The sequence below is a fragment of the Salvelinus fontinalis genome, chromosome 31 (genome assembly GCF_029448725.1).
Source record: "Salvelinus fontinalis isolate EN_2023a chromosome 31, ASM2944872v1, whole genome shotgun sequence".
Taxonomy (NCBI): domain Eukaryota; kingdom Metazoa; phylum Chordata; class Actinopteri; order Salmoniformes; family Salmonidae; genus Salvelinus; species Salvelinus fontinalis.
Window position 1 is genome coordinate 9,391,584 of NC_074695.1, and position 23,188 is coordinate 9,414,771.

General features: G+C 45.5%; 1 protein-coding gene across 1 annotated transcript in view; it reads left to right on the forward strand.

Moving 5' to 3' along the window:
* Nucleotides 1-23,188, forward strand: part of slc16a4 (solute carrier family 16 member 4) — an 81,825-nt gene that overhangs the window by 45,724 nt on the left and 12,913 nt on the right. Inside the window, exons 8-9 of the mRNA XM_055891215.1 lie at nucleotides 13,678-13,889; nucleotides 16,143-16,236. Coding sequence (XP_055747190.1) covers nucleotides 13,678-13,889; nucleotides 16,143-16,236 — 306 coding nt within the window. The remainder of the gene's footprint in view (nucleotides 1-13,677; nucleotides 13,890-16,142; nucleotides 16,237-23,188) is intronic.

A 23,188-nucleotide genomic window follows, 5' to 3' on the forward strand; every position in this document is an offset into this window, starting at 1 on the left:
TAACTGTGACCTCACTAGGGGAACCATGTGGTTTAAAACCCTGCTTTAACCGTGACCTCACTAGGGGAACCATGTGGTATAAAACCCTGCTTTAACTGTGACCTCACTAGGGAAACCATGTGGTTTAAAACCCTGCTTTAACTGTGACCTCACTAGGGGAACCATGTGGTATAAAACCCTGCTTTAACTGTGACCTCACTAGGGAAACCATGTGGTTTAAAACCCTGCTTTAACTGTGACCTCACTAGGGAAACCATGTGGTTTAAAACCCTGCTTTAACTGTGACCTCACTAGGGAAACCATGTGGTTTAAAACCCTGTTTTAACTGTGACCTCACTAGGGAAACCATGTGGTTTAAAACCCTGTTTTAACTGTGACCTCACTAGGGAAACCATGTGGTTTAAAACCCTGTTTTAACTGTGACCTCACTAGGGGAACCATGTGGTTTAAAGCCCTGCTTTAACTGTGACCTCACTAGGGAAACCATGTGGTATAAAACCCTGCTTTAACTGTGACCTCACTAGGGAAACCATGTGGTTTAAAACCCTGCTTTAACTGTGACCTCACATAATGCCAAGATTGCGTAGCAGTGCAGACCTTGTTTGTCGTTCTTCCGTGTATTTTTTGGTATTTTTTGTATATATTTCAATACATTTTCAATCTCTTTTTCCATTATTAAATTAAATATACCTTCCGGCAACCCACATCACCCAATGTGATACGGATCTGCTATTTTTAGACCTTACCGCCAGATCCTCGATCAGCAGCTAACCAGCTAATTAGCTACTAGCTATTTAGTCATTGTTAGCCACTGCTAGCGGCCTTTACCTTTATCACAGACACCAGCCGCTTTTAGCCTGGATAATACTTGCCAGTCAGCTATCAACCCGGAGCATATCGGACTGTTTTTCTCCACGACAACACCGGATTTCTGCCGTAAGTCCTGGACCATTACTCCAAATCATCGCAGCTAGCTAGCTGCCACCGAGTGGCCCAGCCCCGAAGCTACAGTGGGGAGAACAAGTATTTGATACACTGCCGATTTTGCAGGTTTTCCTACTTACAAAGCATGTAGAGGTCTGTACTTTTTTTTATCATAGGTACACTTCAACTGTGAGAGATGGAATCTAAAACAAAAATCCAGAAAATCACATTGTATGATTTTTAAGTAATTAATTTGCATTTTATTGCATATATTATAGATATAGATGAGCAGCTGTCCACATACTTTTGGTCATGTAGCGTAATTATCTGATTCTACACCCCCCCCCCCTTCCCCCCACTTCCGTAAAGAAATCACATTCGACGTCAAAGTCCATCATAAATACCTTCTAAACACACTGCTCTGGCCTCCCAAGACCCCAAGAGTCCTTGTAATGACTTTCTCGGCACAATTTTTATGTTAACTTATTTCATTAGGCTTATATTTACCAATGTATTTTATTATTTAATATTGAAATTCAGGAAGAAGGTTAATGTGCGCCATGATTTGGGACCTAGGTCTGGACTGCTTATCAGTATTATGAGTAATGGAAAAGGGAATTGAATCACAAAGCAAAATAAAATAAAAACAAAATAGTCAGTAGGATTATGTTACCGTTAGAGTAGCAAGCCAAATACAACACAAGCAAACAAATAACATTAGAAATGACTTTGTAGTGACTATAGGTTTTAGTCATTTATTTTGCAATCTACCTCGAATGGTTGGAGCTTTCCCGTCTATGGTAGAATGACGGTGGGAATAGAAGCCGGTTTCAACCGGTCCCAAAGTGATCAAAGTGATCACTGCAAAACGGACAACCGCTGCTGGTGAATCACTTCAGGCTTTGTATCGACACCATAAATCAGGATGTCGGATGGCCTGCAGCCATGCCCGACACATAGTTCTATCGTGGACAGGAAAAGAGTGAAAATGTGCAATATATTTGTATCTGACAGGGGCATTATTGCGCCCGGGTACAATGCCCCTGAATTCTGGACAGATATTCTGCCTACTTCCCTAAAGTTACTCAGCTACTCGAGTATGATTCGCCTACTACTTTACTTCAGAGATTGGAAACCACTACTAACCACTAGCCTAGCTACTTTGTTTACTTCTCTTTGTTAACTTCCTGTCGTCCTTACTTCCTTTCTTGAAGACCAATAGTAACATGCTCCTTCATCCTGCCTCGTGTAATTATCAATCTTAGAACTACGAAGAAGAAAATCAACGGATTACAGACGATACGCTAGCATAATGCGCTAGCATAAAGTAGGTCTTATTTTAAAAAACGACTTTTTACATATAAAACACATTTATTTGGCAAGTCAATGCCGAGTCACCAATTGTTGTTTATGTAACGGTAAATACACATTGTTTTTAATGCATATTTAGGTCATTTTGGAAATGTAGCATGTTTATATAAAAATACAGAAATCTACGTACTCAAGTAATGTACCTAGAAACTATCTGTGGTACTGACAAACTTCCAGGCAAGTGTTATAAAGGGCCCAGAAGTGTTTTTGGATGAACTTCCCCTTTAAGGTTTATCGTTGAGTTGCATGGTGCACTAACACCTGCCTGTCTTATCTGTCTGTGTGACTGTCAGAGGTGAGAGCCCCACAAACATCAAGGCCACAGACAAAGCCTTGTGACTTCCCATTCCCAAGAATTTGGCTTCCAGGAAGAGTGGAGTGGAGAGATCTGTTTGTGCTGTCTTAGAGTTGTCATGAGTTGGTAAGTCTGTTCTGGGTTGGCAAGACAGCACAAACAGATCTGGGACCAGGCTAGAGAGAGCGAGGCAGCTTTTCTGAAAGCCATTGTGCTGCGTTTCTACAGAAACAGCTGTTGAACAACTTCCACCAACCTGCTGCGAGTAAAACACACAAACAACCTCAGGGCTAGTCTGTTCTCTGGAGGGGGACCATGGGGGGGGGGGACGCTCTCTGGTCACTAGGAGAGGACAGATAAACAGGAACAGGGGAAAGACAGCTGTCTGGACTCGTGGCATGTCTTTAATCATTACTGTGGAATATTCCACAGTCGGGATAGTAATGTTCTGTTACAAGACATAGAGCTCGCTAGCTTGTAGTCCTAAAAAACGTATATGAGTTAGCCATGGCTCGTTGGTCAAAGGTTACGGGGAAATGAATAGGGGTTTTGTTAGGTTTTTGGATAAACGCTGAACTTAAGGTCTGTTTTAAACACAGGTTTAGGAGATGTTATACGTTCTATGAGATAATATCTGTCAGTTAACATGACATTCATGAATTATGAACCCTTTATGTGCTTTATGTGCTTGCTTTGATTACACCAATTCTTCAAAATGCACAAAACAAGTGATGTTAACTGATGAAGATTATCTCATAGAACAAAACGTATAAGATATCCTAAGCCTGTGTTTACCACAGACCATATTTTCGGCATTTATCCAAAACTCTTCCAAAAACAAACCTCATTTTATTTCCCCGTAGGCTCTGACCTTTGAACCATGGCGGAGCTAGCCTCAGTTAGTGCCATCAAAAAGATGCCATTACTATTGCTCTCTAGTTTTAGCCATGTTTTTATGATGGTCTTTCTTCAGCAAGGAAAAAGACCATCATACAGCTGCAATCACATCCTGATAAAAGCTGTTGACCGTTTTCAACCAATAAGACTAGAAAAACGACTACCAGCTTTAAAATCTATCATTCTACTGTACTACTTTTCTAGACTCTCACACTGTACTCTAACAAAGTGATAATCTACAATGCTGCAGAGTATCTGAACTGAAGTCCATAGTAGATTCAAGTCATTAAATGTAGTGTGTCCCTGCACTGCACCTTTATCACTGCAGTACTGGATTTATAGAGGAAATCACTATGGCTGTATCCCATAGGTCACCCCATGTGTGCCCTGGTCAAAAGTAGTAATGATCTGACTGCATTTCGTTGATCAATGGGATGATGATGCTGCCTGTCTGCCCTGAGCTATTCCTGAAACCGGGATCAATACAGCCACTGCAGCAGCGGCGGCTATCACATTCACATTGACCTCAGAAAGATAGGGGAGGTCACGTACAAAATGGCACCCTTTTCCCTATAAATAGTGGACTACTCTTGCCCAGGGCCCATAGAGCCGTGTGCGAAAGGAGTGCACTTTATAGGAAATAGGCTGGCATTTTTGATGTACCGTCATCATCGGCCACTAGAACCAATCAATTAAAAACGTAATCAATAGATTGTGGTGTGACAGACGATCGCGAATACAGTACTCGCTGCAGATCTTATCTAATCATTAGATGTTGTTGTTATCTACTGATTGTCTCTATCGTGTTCAGCTGTTGGAATAAGCTGTTGTCAGTCAGGGGATTATGAATGAACAGACTGTTGCGTATGATAAGCCACTGCACTGATCAACCTCTGTGTTCCATTGAGTAGGCAAACGGTGTGCAACCCTGCAGATTAAAAACGTCACAAATAGAACTGATGTGATTCCCGAATTCTACAAAAGTTTTGTTTGTAGCCTGTTCACAGATCTTTGTGCTCATGCCAACTCCACGGCAGTCATTGTCAAGCCAAACATTACAATGAGTGACAAGGAGTTAGGATGATAGCAGAAACAGACTGGCACTCAGGCATGATAGTGTTCCACATGATAGTGCTGAACGCAGCCACAGCACTGGACGTTCTCTTCAACGTGACAGGGAACACAGGACTCCAGATGGGAACTCTGTGGGAGACTGAGTGGGAGGAGACTGAGTGGGAGGAGACTGAGTGGGAAGAGACTGAGTGGGAAGAGACTGAGTGGGAAGAGACTGAGTGGGAAGAGACTGAGTGGGAAGAGTCTGAGTGGGAAGAGACTGAGTGGGAAGAAGACTGAGTGGGAAGAAGACTGAGTGGGAAGAAGACTGAGTGGGAAGAAGACTGAGTGGGAAGAAGACTGAGTGGGAAGAAGACTGAGTGGGAAGAAGACTGAGTGGGAAGAAGACTGAGTGGGAAGAAGACTGAGTGGGAAGAAGACTGAGTGGGAGGAGACTGAGTGGGAGGAGACTGAGTGGGAGGAGACATACATCCTCATCGTTCACCAGATGTCACACGTCATGTTTTAGCACGGTGTGAAGACTGCTGCTGCTATGTCTCTGTCTCTCTCTCTCTCTCTCTCTCTCTCTCTCTCTCTCTCTCTCTCTCTCTCTCTCTCTCTCTCTCTCTCTCTCTCTCTCAGATAGAGGTTGGTCTATCTCTCTTTCTATCTCTCTTAGTCTGGCTCTCGCTCGCCCACTCATGCATGCATGGGTTATTCTATACTTCAGAAAGATTAAGGCATGACGATTGATTTACTGATTGATTGAAACCAGGTCTGAATTCAGTACGTTTATTTTTTGTTCTGGAACATTCAATTGAACGGAAAGGGTTAAATTACTGAACTAACAGTTTGAAAAATGGGGAGGGGTTTGGTTGTGGGTTGGGGAACGCTGTCACCATTGCCACTCCCCTTAAAATACACCACTCATTGCATTAAGCCACACCCATCAAATGGGAGAGAATGTACATGAAAGTCTGTTCAAGAACGTACAATCAATCTAATGTATTTATAAAGCCCTTTTTACATCAGCAGATATCACAAAGTGTTATACAGAAACCCAGTCTAAAACCCCTAAGAGCAAGCAATGCAGATGTAGAAGCACGGTGGCTAGGAAATAGTCCCTAGAAAGGAACCTAGAGAGGAACCAGGCTCTGAGGGGTGGCCAGACCTCTTCTAGCTGTGCCGGGTACATTGCCATTAAAGCCAGATTGTTTTTCAAGATGTTCAAACGTTTATAGATGACCAGCAGGGTCATTCAGAGGTTGAGACAGCAGGTGCGGTAGAGAGAGAGAGAGTCAAAAACAGCAGGTCCAGGACAAGGTAGCGCGTCCGGTGAACAGGTCAGGGTTCCATAGCCGCAGGCAGAACAGTTGAAACCGGAGCAGCAGCATGACCAGGTGGACTGGGGACAGCCAGGAGTCATCAGGCCAGGTAGTCCTGAGGCATGGTCCTAGAGCTCAGATCCTCCGGGACGGGAGGGAGAGTGGGAGAGAGAGAATTAGAGGGAGCATACTTAAATTCACAGGACACCAGATAAGACAGGAGAATTATACCAGATAGAACAGACTGACCCTAGCCCCCTGCACATAGACTATTGCATCATAGATACTGGAGGCTGAGACATAGGAGGGTCGGGAGACACTGTGACCCCATCTGTTGATACCCCCAGACAGGGCCAACTAGGCAGATTATAACCTCACCACCGTGCCAAAGCACAGCCCCCACACCACTAGAAGGATATCAACAGATCACCAACTACCCTGAGCCAAGGCTCAGTATAGCCCACGAAGATCTCCTCCACCGCACAAGCTGGAGGTGGACGCAGAACCAGACAGGAAGATCACGTCTGTGACTCAGCCCCCGTAACAATAACTTTTTGTGGAAACGTGTTGTTCAGTACAAACTGTTAAGCAACGTAGCAAACGTTCAAGCGAACTGAATGCACTTCTGGACAGATGCCAGCACACCTACCTTGTGCACCTTGGTTTGCACCTTGGTTTGACATTTTGCTAGTATTGGGGAGGAGAGAACAACATGTAGTTCAACTAGTAGCTAATTAAACTACATTTTGCAGTACCTTGCTGATAGTTGAACTAAATTCAAACCTTGGTAGTGTTCCCTTTCAGTCGGTCACTCGTTATAACATATTATGAGGAGTCAAAGACCAGTCCTATTCACTTGAAGCAAACTGAAATCATGCCCAACGGGCCAATGGATGCAGAGTCCGCCCTCGGAAGCTCCGCCTTCCTGGATATAAAACGTGGTCTCAGAGCATTTCATATTATTCTGTATGTACACTACATGAACAACAGTATGTGGACACCTGCTCATCGGACAGCTTATTCCAAAGTCATGGGTATTAATATGGAGTTGGTCCCCCTTTGCTGTTATAACAGCTTCCACACTTCCGGGAAGGCTTTCCACTAGATGTTGGATCATTGCTGCGGGGACTTGCTTCCATTCAGCCACAAGAGCATTAGTGAGGTCGGGCACTGATGGTGGGCGATTAGGCCTGGCTCTCAGTCGGCATTCCAATTCATCCCAAAGGTGTTCGATGGGGTTGAGGTCTGGGCTCTGTTCAAGCCAGTCAAGTTCTTCCACACCGATTTCGACAAACCATTTCTGTATGGACCTCGCTTTGTGCACAGAGAATTGTCATGCTGAAACAGTAAAGGGTCTTTCCCAAACTGTTGCCACAAAGTTGGAAGCACAGAATCATCTATAAGAATGGCGCCGGAGGGGATAATTGCACCGTTTTACGGGCTCTTAACCAATTGAGCTATTTTGTGTGTTTTTTCGCATTGTTTGTAACTTATTTTGTACATAATGTTGCTGCTACCGTCTCTTATGAACGAAAAGAGCTTATGGATATCAGAAAAACGGTTACTAAACTCAAACTGAACAAAGATTTTTCTTTAATGAGTCCGACGTGAATGATATACTGTCTCTGTGAGAACCAGGCCCAAATCCCCGTCATTTGCACGAAGAGAAGACAGAAATACAGGGAGATCGGGGTGTCTTGTGAGAATTCGTCAGGGAGTGGGTAACCTGCTTCTACCATCCGTTCTATTGGCCAACGTGCAATCACTGGAAAATAAACTGGAATCTCCGCTCGAGAATATCCTAACAACAGGACATTAAAAAATATATTTTGTTTCACAGAGTCGTGGTTGAACGACAATAAGGATAATATTCAGCTGCCTGGATTCTCTGTGTTTTGGCAGGACAGAACAGCTACGTCTGGTAAGACGAGGGGTGTTGTTGTGTCTATTTGTTAATATTAAGGAGGTCTTGAGGTATTGCTCGCCTGAGGTAGAGTACCTCATGATAAACTGTAGATCACACTATCTACCAAGAGAGTTTTCATCTATATTTTTCGTAGCCGTCTATAGACCACCACAAACCAATGCTGTCACTAAGCCTGCACTCAACGAGTTGTATAAGGCCATATGCAAACAAGAAAGTGCTCATCCAGAAGCGGCGCTCCTAGTGTCTGGGGACTTTAATGCAGGCAAACAAATCAGTTTCACCAAATTTTTTCCAGCATGTCACATGTACAACCAGTGGAAAGAAAATCCTAGACCACCTTTACTCCACACATAGAGATGCATACAAAGCTATCCCCCGCCCTCCATTTGGCAAATCTGACGATAATTCTATCCTCCTGATTCCTGCTTACAAGCAAAAACTAAAGCAGGAAGTACCAGTGACTCGCTCAATACGGAAGTGGTCAGATGACGCGGATGCTACGCTACAGGACTGTTTTGTTAGCACAGACTGGAATATGTTCCGGGATTCATCCAATGGCATTGAGGAGTACACCACCTCAGTCATCAGCTTCATCAATAAGTGCATCGACGACATCGTCCCCACAGTGACCGTACGTACATAACCCAACCAGTAGCAATGGATTACAGGCAACATCCGCGTCGAGCTAAAGGCTAGAGCTGCCGCTTTCAAGGAGTGGGAGACTAATCCGGACGCTTATAAGAAATCCCGTTATGCCCTCAGACAAACCATTAAACAAGCAAAGCATCAATGCAGGATTAAGATTGAATTCTTCTACACCGGCTCTGACGCTCGTCGGACTTCAAAGGGAAACTCAGACACGAGCTGCCCAGTAACGCGAGCCTACCAGATGAGCTAAATGCTTTTTATGCTCACTTCGAGGCAAGCAACACTGAAGCATGCACGAGAGCACCAGTTGTTCTGGATGACTGTGTGGTAACGTTCACGGTCGCCGATGTGAACAAAACCTTTAAAACACGTCAACATTCACAAAGCCGCTGGGCCACCCCCAGGTGGTAAGAGTAGGCAACAACACATCTGCCATGCTGATCCTTAACACTGGGGCCCCTCAGGGGTGTGTACTTTGTACCCTCCTGTACTCCCTGTTCACCGACGACTGTGTGACCAAATACGACTTCCAACACCATCATTAAGTTTGCTGACGACACAACAGTGGTAGGCCTGGTCACTGACAATAATGATACGGCCTATAGGAAGGAGGTCAGAGAACTGGCAGTGTGGTACCAGGACAACAACCTCTCCCTCAATGTGAGCAAGACAAAGGAGCTGATTGTGGACTACAGGAAAAAGAGGGCCGAACAGACCCCCATTAACCTCTAACGAGTCACAAACCCGGATCCGGGACCCCCCCATCAAAAAAGCTGACTAGCATAGCCTAGCCTAAAGCCACAGGGATATCGTATAATAAAATGTTCATGAAATCACAAGTCCAAAGACACCAAATGAAAGATACACATCTTGTGAATCCAGCCATCATTTCTGATTTTTAAAATGTTTTACAGGGAAGACACAATATGTAAATCTATTAGCTAACCACGTTAGCAAAAGACACCACATTTTTTACACCACCATTTTCTTACTGCATCAGTAGCTATCACAAATTCGACCAAATAAAGATATAAATAGCCACTAACCAAGAAACACTTTCATCAGATGACAGTCAGATAACATATGCTATACAATAAATATGTTTTGTTAGAAAAATGTGCATATTTCAGGTATAAATCATAGTTTACCATTGCAGCCACCATCACAACTCTCACCAAAGCAACTAGAATAACTACAGAGACCATCGTGTATTACCTAATTACTCATCATAAAACATTTCTTAAAAATACACAGCGTACAGCAAATGAAAGACACAGATCTTGTGAATCCAGCCAATATTTCAGATTTTCTAAGTGTTTTACAGCAAAAACACAATATAGCGTTATATTAGCTTACCACAATAGCAAACATCACAACAGCATTGATTCAAACCAAAAATAGCGATAACGTATAAACCACCAAAATATATTATTTTTTTCACTAACCTTCTCAGAATTCTTCAGATGACAGTCCTATAACACCATATTACACAATGCATATAGAGTTTGTTCGAAAATGTGCATATTTAGCGGCACAAATCGTGGTTATACAATGAGAAAAGTAGCAAAGCTGCCCAGAAAATGTCAGGAGAAATCTTTGGAGAGGCACCTATTCTAATCAGTAACTAATCCAAAACTTGACTAAAAAATACAAGTTGGACAGCAAATGAAAGACAAATTAGTTATTAATGCAATCGCTGTGTTACATTTTTAAAATTAACGTTACTTCAACATACAGCGTGCGTTAAAGCGAGGCTGCACTGCAATTAATGGCGGCTTATGCATTTGACATTTTTCAACAGAACAACGAATTATCAGCATAAATAGTTCTTACTTTTTGATGAACTCTCATCAGAATCTTGGGAAAGGTGTCCTTTGTCCAAAATAATTGTTGCTAGGTTGTAGAACGTCCTCTTCAACGTTGCAATTAGCAGTGAACATTAGCATGTGAGAGAGAGATACCCAACCCCCTAGAACGCCAGGAAATTAAATACCCAAAAATGGCAATATACTGACAGAAACTGATATAATTCGGTTTAAAATAACAAGATTATGATGTCTTTAAAGCCTATATCGAATAAAAACACAGCCGGAAATTTCTAAGAGCTATAACCGAAGGTTCTAGTACAATATGCCAAGGTCCTTAGTGCGTCAGAGCGAAGAGGGAAAAGAACAGACATGTCCTTGCCAAGCGATTTATAACCTTTCAGATCTACGTAGAGACTCCATTTCAAGTCTCCCTATTCGCTAACATCCAGGGGAAGGCGTATGCAGTGCATCTCAACCAATAGAAGACAGTCAGATTTATAAACAGGTCTCAGAGCAGCTTGCAAAATTTGGCATTCTCACATCCACATAGGAAAATTGCTCTAAGTCCAGTTCTGTTTCACTCACAGATATAATTCAAATGGTTTTAGAAACTAGAGAGTGTTTTCTATCCAATAGTAATAATAATATGCATATTGTACGAGCAAGAATTGAGTACGAGGCAGTTTAATTTGGGAACGTCATTATTACAAAGTGCTAACAGCACCCCCTATTGACAAGAAATTAAGATCGACAGGGATTTAGTGGAGCGGGTCGAGAGTTTCAAGTTCCTTTGTGTCCACATTACCAATGCACTATCATGGTCAAAACATACCAAGACAGTCGTGAAGAGGGCACGACAAGACCTTTTCTCCCTCAGGAGACTGAAAAGATTTGGCATGGGTCCCCAGATCCTCAAAAAGTTCTACAGCTGCACCATCGAGAGCATCCTGACCTGTTGCATTACCGTCTGGTATGGCAACTGCTCGGCATCTGACTGTAAGGCGCTACAGAGGGTAGTGTGTACGGCCTAGTACATCACTGGGGCCAAGCTTCCGGCCTAACTACTGGAACTGCACACTACTGTTTTACCATGTAGCGGTGTAGCTAACTACTGGAACTGCACACTACTGTTTTACCATGTAGCGGTGTAGCTAACTACTGGAACTACACACTACTGTTTTACCATGTAGCGGTGTAGCTAACTACTGGAACTACACACTACTGTTTTACCATGTAGCGGTGTAGCTAACTACTGGAACTACACACTACTGTTTTACCATGTAGCGGTGTAGCTAACTACTGGAACTACACACTACTTTTTTGCCAAAATAAAATATGTGAGAAGTATTTATAAAGAATATCTCTCACTTGAAACACATTTTTAGTGTTTAGTATGCTAGATTACACATTCTGTTAACATCTGACTCCAGAGTGTTCTATTCTTGCAATTTGTAGTCCTTTACATATAATCATTTTTCACTGAAAAAAAATTATAAACGTAACATGTAAAGTTTTGGTTCCATGTTTCATGAGCTGAAATAAAATATCCAAAGAATGATCCACCCCCCCCCCCCCAAAAAAAATTGCACACATTAGTTTACATCCCTGTTAGTGAGCATTTCTCTTTTGCCAAGATAATCCATCCACCTGACAGGTGTGGCATATCAAGAAGCGGATCAAACAGCCTGACCACTACACAGGTGCACCTTGTGCTGGGGAGAATAAAAGTCCACTCTAAAATGTGCAGTTTTGTCACACAACACAATGCCACAGATGTCTCAAGTTTTGAGGGAGCGTGCAATTGGCATGCTGACTGCAGGAATGTCCACCAGAACTGTTGCCAGAGCATTTAATGTTAATTTCTCTACCATAAGCTGCCTTCAATGTCATTTTAGAGAACTTGGTAGTATGTCCAAGCGGCCTCACAACCGCAGACCACATGTAACCACGCCAGCCCAGGACCTTCACATCTGGCTTATTCACCTGAAGGGATCATCTGAGACCAGCCACCTGGACAGCTGATGAAACTGTGGGTCTGCACAACCAAAGAATTTTTGCACAAATCTCAGGGAACATCATCTGCGTGCTCATCGTCCTAAACAGTGTTTTGACCTGACTCCAGTTTGGCCTCGTAGCTGACTTCAGTGGGGTTATGGTATAGGCAGGCATAAGCTACGGACAATGAACACAATTGCATTTTATCGATGGCAATTTGAATGCACAAAGATACCGTGATGAGATCCTGAGGCCCATTGTCGTGCCATTCATCCACCGCCATCACCTCATGTTTCAGCATGATAATACACTGCCCCATGTCACAAGGATCTGTACACAATTACTGTAAGCTGAAAATGTCCCAGTTCTTCCATGGCCTGCAAACTCACCAGACATGTCACCCATTGAGCACGTTTGGGATGCTCTGGATCGACGTGTGCGACAGTGTGTTCCAATTCCCGCTAATATCCAGCAACTTCGCACAGCCAGTGAAGAGGAGTGGGACAACATTCCACAGCCCACAATCAACAGCCTGATCAACTCTATGAAAAGGAGACGTGTCACACCAGATACTGGCTCGTTTTCTGATCCACACCCCTACCTTTTTTTTAAAAGGTATCTGTAACCAACAGATGCATATCTGTATTCCCAGTCATGTGAAATCCATAGATTATTATTATTTATTTAACCAGGCAAGTCAGAACAAATTCTTATTTACAATGACAGCCTACACCGGCCAAACCCTAACGACGCTGGGCCACTTGTGTGCTGCCCTATGGGACTCCCAATCACAGCCAGTTGTGATACAGCCTGGATTCGAACCAGGGTGTCTGTAGTGATGCCTCTAGCACTGAGATGCAGTGCCTTAGATGGCTGCGCCACTCGGGAGCTTAACAATGAATTAATTTATTTCAATTGACTGATTGCCTTATATGAACTGTAAGTAACATCTTTGAAATTGTTGCATGTTGCGTTTATATTTTTGTTCACTGTAGTTTGGATGTAGTGAACTACTTTTTCAAAGTAGCTTTAGCTCAGTAAACTATATGTTTCTTAAAGGTAGCTTTGGTGTAGCATAACTTCTTCCAGTGAGAAGTATTTGGTAGCTTTGGTAAACTATATTTTCAGAGTAGCTTCCCCAACTCTGCATTTTGCTAAAGCGACTTGTTATGTCTGTGCCTCTCCCGCTCTCCCACCTCTCCTTCTCCCTCCCTCTCCCACCTCTCCTTCTCCCTCCCTCTCCCACCTCTCCCTCCCTCTCCCACCTCTCCTCTCCCTCCCTCTCCCTCTTCTTCTCCTTCTCCCTCTCCCTATCTCCCACCTCTCCTTCCCGCTCTCCTTCTCCCGCTCCCTTTCTTTCTCTCTCTACCTCCCCTTTTCCTTCTCCTTCTCCCCCTCCTTTTCCCTATCCTCTCCTTCTCCTTTTCCCTCCAGGTATCACAGAGACTATAGCCCAGCTAGGCTCTGGTTGGCTAGCGGATAAGAACCCGTTCCATAAGTACCACTACCACAAGGCCTACCTGATCCTGTGTGGAGTGGTCAACCTGTTTGCCCCACTGGCTAACACCTACATCCTGCTCATGGTTTACGCTGTCTTCTTTGCCATCTTCTGCGGCGGTTACATGGCACTGCTACTGCCTGTCCTGGTAAGAATGACACACCACACAAGGCACAAGCCTGAACATATACCTGTGTTTTGTCTATGTCTTGCGGCCATGTTCTGCGGCGGTTACATGGCACTGCTACTGCGGGTCCTAGGTTGGGATCTGGAATTTCAGTCAGTCAATTCAGGAAGTTAACTGAAATTCCAATTCAATAATTGGAGAAAAAAGGGCATCAATTTTCTATTTCTAGCTGAGTAATTCGCTGATTTATTTTAAGAAAAGAAAACTTGCAGACTACGTGTGAGTTTACATATCAGTAGCCGAGAGACAAGGCCATACTTAATAGTCTAGTGATACTGGCAACGCGTGCAAATTCTTATTTTCTTTCAAGGTAACTCAGATACCACTCACCAATCAATGAAGATACATAAAATAACCATTTAGGGGAGATAAGAGAGAGATTTCTTGAGAGAAATTGCTAGTAACATTTGTTCCATGGTAATAAAGTTTTCTGATTTTGATTAGAATGCAGCACTAGTGATATCTATTGAGAGAGATAACAGTCTTTTTAAAATAGCTGACCAAACATTCGGAAACAGGGTCTTTGAAGGATCTGATCACTATTTTGCTGATCTATGCCGTTTCACACAATCCAGCCATTGAGCGGTGTGTGTGTGTGTGTGTGTGTGTGTGTGTGTGTGTGTGTGTGTGTGTGTGTGTGTGTGTGTGTGTGTGTGTGTGTGTGTGTGTGTGTGTGTGTGTGTGTGTGTGTGTGTGTGTGTGTGTGTGTGTGTGTGTGTGTGTGTGTGTGTGTGTGTGTGTGTGTGTTTCCGGCCTTGGACATGCAGAGTGATATGAGAGGGAGAATGTGTGTGTGGACTGATACCAGTCTAGGACATCTGTAGATGGGATCTGTTACCTCACCTCACCACCCAGTCAAACACCCTCAGACAAAGCACGTGTATGAAACACACAAGACAGCCATCATCCTCTTGCACGTCTTAACTACGTCCTCCAAACATGTTCAAAATAGAAGTCATGACACTTTGATGCCTCTAGTCTTTGATACATATAGTCTTTATTGCCTCTCTTTGATTCTTCTAGTCTTTAATGTCTCTAGTCTTTAATGTCTCTAGTCTTTGATGCCTCTGGTCTTTGATGCCTCTAGTCTTTAATGCCTCTAGTCTTTGTTGCCTCTAGTCTTTAATGCCTCTAGTATTTGATGCCTCTAGTCTTTAATTCCTCTAGTCTTTAATGCTTCTAGTCTTTAATGCCTCTAGTCTTTAATGCCTCTAGTCTTTGATGCCTCTAGTCTTTGATGCCTCTAGTCTTTAATGCCTCTAGTCTTTAATTCCTCTAGTCTTTAATGCCTCTAGTCTTTAATGCCTCTAGTCTTTGATGCCTCTAGTCTTTGATGCCTCTAGTCTTTGATGCCTCTAGTCTTTAATGCCTCTAGTCTTTAATGCCTCTCTTTGATGCCTCTAGTCTTTAATTCCTCTAGTCTTTAATGTCTCTAGTCTTTAATTTCTCTTGTCGTTAATTCCTCTAGTCTTTAATGCCTCTCTTTGATGCCTCGTCTTTAATTCCTCTAGTCTTTAATGTCTCTAGTCTTTAATTTCTCTTGTCGTTAATTCCTCTAGTCTTTAATGCCTCTAGTCTTTAATGCCTCTAGTCTTTAATGTGTCTAGTCTTTAATGTCTCTAGTCTTTAATGTCTCTAGTCTTTGTTGCCTCTAGTCTTTAATGTCTCTAGTCTTTAATGTCTCTAGTCTTTAATTCCTCTAGTCTTTAATGCCTCTAGTCTTTAATTCCTCTAGTCTTTAATGTCTTTAGTCTTTAATGTCTCGAGTCTTAAATTTCTCTAGTCTTTGATGCCTCTAGTCTTTAATTCCTCTAGTCTTAAGTTGCTGCAGGGGGTGCTGAGATATTAGTCGGTGTATGTACATGTTCTGTGTTGTGTTCCTACATAGTTGTTTTAGTAACACAGACTAGTTAGTTTAGTAACACAGACTAGTTAGTTTAGTAACACAGACTAGTTAGTTTAGTAACACAGACTAGTTAGTTTAGTAACACTGACTAGTTAGTTTAGTAACACTGACTAGTTAGTTTAGTAACACTGACTAGTTAGTTTAGTAACACTGACTAGTTAGTTTAGTAACACTGACTAGTTAGTTTAGTAACACAGATTAGTTAGTTTAGTAACACAGACTAGTTAGTTTAGTAACATTGACTAGTTAGTTTAGTAACACAGACTAGTTCATCAGGACTAATGTTTCTGGGTTCATTTCCTCCTCAGGTGGACCTGGTAGGACAAGAAAAACTCAACAACTCTATGGGATTCTCTATGTTCTTCGTAGGCCTCGGCTGTCTGACAGGACCTCCTCTCGCAGGTGAGGGAATCTTACGCACGCATGCACGCACGCACACACACACACACACACACACAGTCTTGTATAACTCAATTATCTGTGTGTGTGTGTGTGTGTGTGTGTGTGTGTGTGTGTGTGTGTGTGTGTGTGTGTGTGTGTGTGTGTGTGTGTGTGTGTGTGTGTGTGTGTGTGTGTGTGTGTGTGTGTGTGTGTGTGTGTGTGCGTGCGAGTATGTGTGTGCGTGTGTGTTCTTGTTTCGAAAGACAGAAACAGCCAGGTGAAAAATAACCTATAGTTTAGCTGTTTGAAGGTTGATTGAAATGCTCACATTTCATCAATCAATCAAATGTATTTATAAAGCCCTTCTTACATCAGCTGATGTCACAAAGTGCTGATCCGAAACCCTGTCACGACAGCTGATGAAACTGTGGGTTTGCACAGCTGAATAATTTCTCCACAAACTGTCAGAAACCGAGGGAAATTCATCTGCGTGCTCCTCGTTCTCACCAGGGTCTTGACTTGACTGCAGTTTGGCATCGTAACCGACTTCAGTGGGCAAATGCTCACCTTAGATGGCCACTGGCACGCTGGAGAAGTGTGCTCTTCATGGATGAATCTGGGTTTCTATTGTACCGGGCAGATGACAGACAGCGTGTATGGCGTCGTGTGGGCGACCGGTTTGCTGATGTCAACGTTGTGAACAGAGTGCCCCATGGTGGCAGTGGGGTTATGGTATGGGGAGGCATAAGCTACGGACAACAAATACAGTTGCCTTTATCAATGGCAATTTGAATGCACAGAGATACTGTGATTAGATCCTGAGGCCCATTGTCGTGCCATTCATCCACCGCCAACGCCTCATGTTTCAACATGATATTACACAGCCCCAAGGACCTGTACACAGTTCCTGGAAGCTGAACATTTCCTAGATCTTACATGGCCTGCATACTCACCAGACATGTGTCACGAACCGGCTCAAAGCCCGTAACAAAAGGGAGACAACGTGGAGATAAGGAGTAACAAAATATATTTATTAAATAAAGTAACCTAAATGCAATTAACAATGGTGTGTGTAATCCGTAATCAGTAGTGTAAGTGAGGGTTTTGGCAAGAATGTGATAATGCGGTGTGTTGAAAGGTGCTAAAGCAAACAACCAAAAAGTCACAAAAAACCACAACAAAATCTATGACGGTGTCTGCATGGAGAGAGTCTCCTCCATGAATGGGGAAGTGGTGTATTTATCCTGGGAGACACCGGGCCCAGGTGTTTCCCATGTAGCTGACGACCCTCCCAACTCCGCACACCGACCTCCTAATAAGGAAACAAGAACAAAGAGAGAATACGGCAGACAGAGTGGGAGGGTCGTCACACATGTCACCCATTGAGCATGTTTGGGATGCTTTGGATCGACGTGTTGGACAGCGTGTTCCAGTTCCAGCCAGTATCCAGTAACTTCACACAGCCATTGAAGAGGAGTGGAACAACATTCCACAGCCCACAACCAACAGCCTGATCAACTCTATGTGAAGGAGATGTGTCGCGCTGTATGAAGCAAATGGTGGCAACACCAGATACTGACTGGTTTTCTGATCCACGGCCCTACCTTTTTTAAAGGTGTCTATGATACATGTCTGTATTCCCAGTCATGAGAAATCCATAGATTAAGGCCTCATTTATTTATTTCCTATTGACTGATTTCCTTTTATGAACTGTAACTCAGTAAACTCTTTGAAATTGTTACATGTTGCGTTTATACTTTTCTTCAGTGTAGTATAAACTAGCATAAACTAATCTACATTTGATCTAATCTAAATACAGACCTAGCTATGTAAAAAAACATGTTTTTTTTTTACAATGCATCTACTATAAAGATATACTGTATATGGTAAACACCTTCACATCTGGTAAACACCTTCACATCTGGTAAACACCTTCACATCTGGTAAACACCTTCACATCTTGTAAACACCTTCACATCTGGTAAACACCTTCACATCTTGTAAACACCTTCACATCTGGTAAACACCTTCACATCTGGTAAACACCTTCACATCTTGTAAACACCTTCACATCTTGTAAACACCTTCACATCTGGTAAACACCTTCACATCTTGTAAACACCTTCACATCTGGTAAACACCTTCACATCTGGTAAACACCTTCACATCTGGTAAACACCTTCACATCTTGTAAACACCTTCACATCTGGTAAACACCTTCACATCTTGTAAACACCTTCACATCTGGTAAACACCTTCACATCTGGTAAACACCTTCACATCTTGTAAACACCTTCACATCTGGTAAACACCTTCACATCTGGTAAACACCTTCACATCTTGTAAACACCTTCACATCTGGTAAACACCTTCACATCTTGTAAACACCTTCACATCTGGTAAACACCTTCACATCTGGTAAACACCTTCACATCTGGTAAACACCTTCACATCTTGTAAACACCTTCACATCTGGTAAACACTTTCACATCTGGTAAACACCTTCACATCTGGTAAACACCTTCACATCTGGTAAACACCTTCACATCTGGTAAACACCTTCACATCTGGTAAACACCTTCACATCTTGTAAACACCTTCACATCTGGTAAACACCTTCACATCTGGTAAACACCTTCACATCTTGTAAACACCTTCACATCTGGTAAACACCTTCACATCTGGTAAACACCTTCACATCTGGTAAACACCTTCACATCTTGTAAACACCTTCACATCTGGTAAACACTTTCACATCTGGTAAACACCTTCACATCTGGTAAACACCTTCACATCTGGTAAACACCTTCACATCTGGTAAACACCTTCACATCTTGTAAACACCTTCACATCTGGTAAACACCTTCACATCTGGTAAACACCTTCACATCTTGTAAACACCTTCACATCTTGTAAACACCTTCACATCTGGTAAACACCTTCACATCTGGTAAACACCTTCACATCTTGTAAACACCTTCACATCTTGTAAACACCTTCACATCTGGTAAACACCTTCACATCTTGTAAACACCTTCACATCTTGTAAACACTTTCACATCTTGGGAACTGTGGTCTATGAACAGATGTAAGCCTATTTCCAGGAGAAAAAAAACTGCATTCCCCTTCCGTCAAAACGTCAACCCCCTTGAACTCAATGACCAACTGTAGAGAGGGGGATTAGAGAGGGGTATGAGAGTCTTGAGAGCTGAGAGGGGATCTACATTGATAAACTGGTATTTTATCACCTAGTATAAATAAGTATAAACCAGTCCAAATGTAACTCTGCAGAGACCTACCTATATCCAGGTGTCTACTAGATATAAATGGCAAACTGAAACAACTTGTAAATACTTTCTCATCTTGGGAACTGTGTTCTACGCACACTGATGTAAGCCTATTTCCAGGAAAAATAACGCTACATTCCTCTTACGGGTGACTTTTGACTTCAAAACCTGTAGAAGAGGTACCCTTGAACTTATTGACACGGAGAGGGGGGTTGGTTTTGGGGAGGGGTGGGAGGGTCTCCCAATTGGTCAGGCCGTCCTGAGAGCTGAGAGGGGATCTACATTCCAGTGTCAAAACGTGACTATTGGTGACCCCTTACGGGGTTAGGGGTCAGGAAATAGCATGCTGTTATGTTTACCGTCCATGCTGCTAGTCCTGCAGGATGAACTTAACTCACCGCAGTCCACCATGACACCGACACACACACAACCCCCCCCCCCACCCCCAGCTAGCTATACAGGCTGTGTGTTAGCATTCCACTCAGACCCCCCCCCCACAACCAGCTAGCTATACAGGCTGTGTGTTAGCGTTCCACCCAGACCCCCCCCCCCCCCCACAACCAGCTAGCTATACAGGCTGTGTGTTAGCGTTCCACCCAGACCCCCCCCCCCCCCCCGCACACAACCAGCTAGCTATACAGGCTGTGTGTTAGCGTTCCACCCAGACCCCCCCCCCCCCCCTACCAGCTAGCTATACAGGCTGTGTGTTAGCGTTCCACCCAGACCCCCCCCCCCCCCACACACAACCAGCTAGCTATACAGGCTGTGTGTTAGCGTTCCACCCAGACCCCCCCCCCCTCACCAGCTAGCTATACAGGATGTGTGTTTGCGTTCCACCCAGACCCCCCCCCCCCCACACACAACCAGCTAGCTATACAGGCTGTGTGTTAGCGTTCCACCCAGACCCCCCCCCCCCCCCCCCCCTACCAGCTAGCTATACAGGCTGTGTGTTAGCGTTCCACCCAGACCCCCCCCCCCCCCACACACAACCAGCTAGCTATACAGGCTGTGTGTTAGCGTTCCACCCAGACCCCCCCCCCCCCTACCAGCTAGCTATACAGGCTGTGTGTTAGCGATCCACCCAGCCCCCCCCACATCCAGCTAGCTATACAGGCTGTGTGTTAGCGTTCCACCCAGACCCCCCCCCACCCCCCCACAACCAGCTAGCTATACAGGCTGTGTGTTAGCATTCCACCCAGACCCCCCCCCCACAACCAGCTAGCTATACAGGCTGTGTGTTAGCGTTCCACCCAGACCCCCCCCCCCCCCCCCCCCCTCACCAGCTAGCTATACAGGATGTGTGTTAGCGTTCCACCCAGACCCCCCCCCCCCCTACCAGCTAGCTATACAGGCTGTGTGTTAGCGATCCACCCAGCCCCCCCCCACATCCAGCTAGCTATACAGGCTGTGTGTTAGCGTTCCACCCAGACCCCCCCCCCACCCCCCCACAACCAGCTAGCTATACAGGCTGTGTGTTCGCATTCCACCCAGACCCCCCCCCCACAACCAGCTAGCTATACAGGCTGTGTGTTAGCGTTCCACCCAGACCCCCCCCCCCCCCCCACAACCAGCTAGCTATACAGGCTGTGTATTAGCGTTCCACCCAGACCCCCCCCCCCCCCCACAACCAGCTAGCTATACAGACTGTGTGTTAGCGTTCCACCCAGACCCCCCCCCCCCCCACAACCAGCTAGCTATACAGGCTGTGTGTTAGCGTTCCACCCAGACCCCCCCCCCCCCTACCAGCTAGCTATACAGGCTGTGTGTTAGCGTTCCACCCAGACCCCCCCCCCCCCCACACACACAACCAGCTAGCTATACAGGCTGTGTGTTAGCGTTCCACCCAGACCCCCCCCCCCCCTCACCAGCTAGCTATACAGGATGTGTGTTAGCGTTCCACCCAGACCCCCCCCCCCCTACCAGCTAGCTATACAGGCTGTGTGTTAGCGATCCACCCAGCCCCCCCCCACATCCAGCTAGCTATACAGGCTGTGTGTTAGCGTTCCACCCAGACCCCCCCCCCCCCCTACCAGCTAGCTATACAGGATGTGTGTTAGTATTCCACCCAGACCCCCCCCCCCCCTACCAGCTAGCTATACAGGATGTGTGTTAGTATTCCACCCAGACCCCCACCCCCCCTACCAGCTAGCTATACAGGCTGTGTGTTAGTATTCCACCCAGACCCCCACCCCCCCCCCCCCCTCACCAGCTAGCTATACAGGATGTGTGTTAGCGTTCCACCCAGACCCCCCCCCCCCCCTACCAGCTAGCTATACAGGCTGTGTGTTAGCGTTCCACCCAGACCCCCCCCCCCCCCCTACCAGCTAGCTATACAGGCTGTGTGTTAGCGTTCCACCCAGACCCCCCCCCCCCTCACCAGCTAGCTATACAGGATGTGTGTTAGCGTTCCACCCAGACCCCCCCCCCCTACCAGCTAGCTATACAGGCTGTGTGTTAGCGATCCACCCAGCCCCCCCCCACATCCAGCTAGCTATACAGGCTGTGTGTTAGCGTTCCACCCAGACCCCCCCCCCCCCCCTACCAGCTAGCTATACAGGATGTGTGTTAGTATTCCACCCAGACCCCCCCCCCCCTACCAGCTAGCTATACAGGATGTGTGTTAGTATTCCACCCAGACCCCCACCCCCCCTACCAGCTAGCTATACAGGCTGTGTGTTAGTATTCCACCCAGACCCCCACCCCCCCCCCCCCCCTCACCAGCTAGCTATACAGGATGTGTGTTAGCGTTCCACCCAGACCCCCCCCCCCCCCCTACCAGCTAGCTATACAGGCTGTGTGTTAGCGTTCCACCCAGACCCCCCCCCCCCCCCTACCAGCTAGCTATACAGGATGTGTGTTAGTATTCCACCCAGACCCCCACCCCCCCTACCAGCTAGCTATACAGGCTGTGTGTTAGTATTCCACCCAGACCCCCCCCCCCCCCCTCACCAGCTAGCTATACAGGATGTGTGTTAGCGTTCCACCCAGACCCCCCCCCCCCCCCAGCTAGCTATACAGGCTGTGTGTTAGCGTTCCACCCAGACCCCCCCCCCCCCTACCAGCTAGCTATACAGGATGTGTGTTAGTATTCCACCCAGACCCCCACCCCCCCTACCAGCTAGCTATACAGGCTGTGTGTTAGTATTCCACCCAGACCCCCCCCCCCCTCACCAGCTAGCTATACAGGATGTGTGTTAGCGTTCCACCCAGACCCCCCCCCCCCCCTACCAGCTAGCTATACAGGATGTGTGTTAGTATTCCACCCAGACCCCCACCCCCCCTACCAGCTAGCTATACAGGCTGTGTGTTAGTATTCCACCCAGACCCCCCCCCCCCCCCCTCACCAGCTAGCTATACAGGATGTGTGTTAGCGTTCCACCCAGACCCCCCCCCCCCCCCAGCTAGCTATACAGGCTGTGTGTTAGCGTTCCACCCAGACCCCCCCCCCCCCCTACCAGCTAGCTATACAGGATGTGTGTTAGTATTCCACCCAGACCCCCACCCCCCCTACCAGCTAGCTATACAGGCTGTGTGTTAGTATTCCACCCAGACCCCCCCCCCCCCCCCTCACCAGCTAGCTATACAGGATGTGTGTTAGCGTTCCACCCAGCCCCCCCCCCCCCCCCCCCCCCCCACAACCAGCTAGCTATACAGGCTGTGTGTTAGTATTCCACCCAGACCCCCCC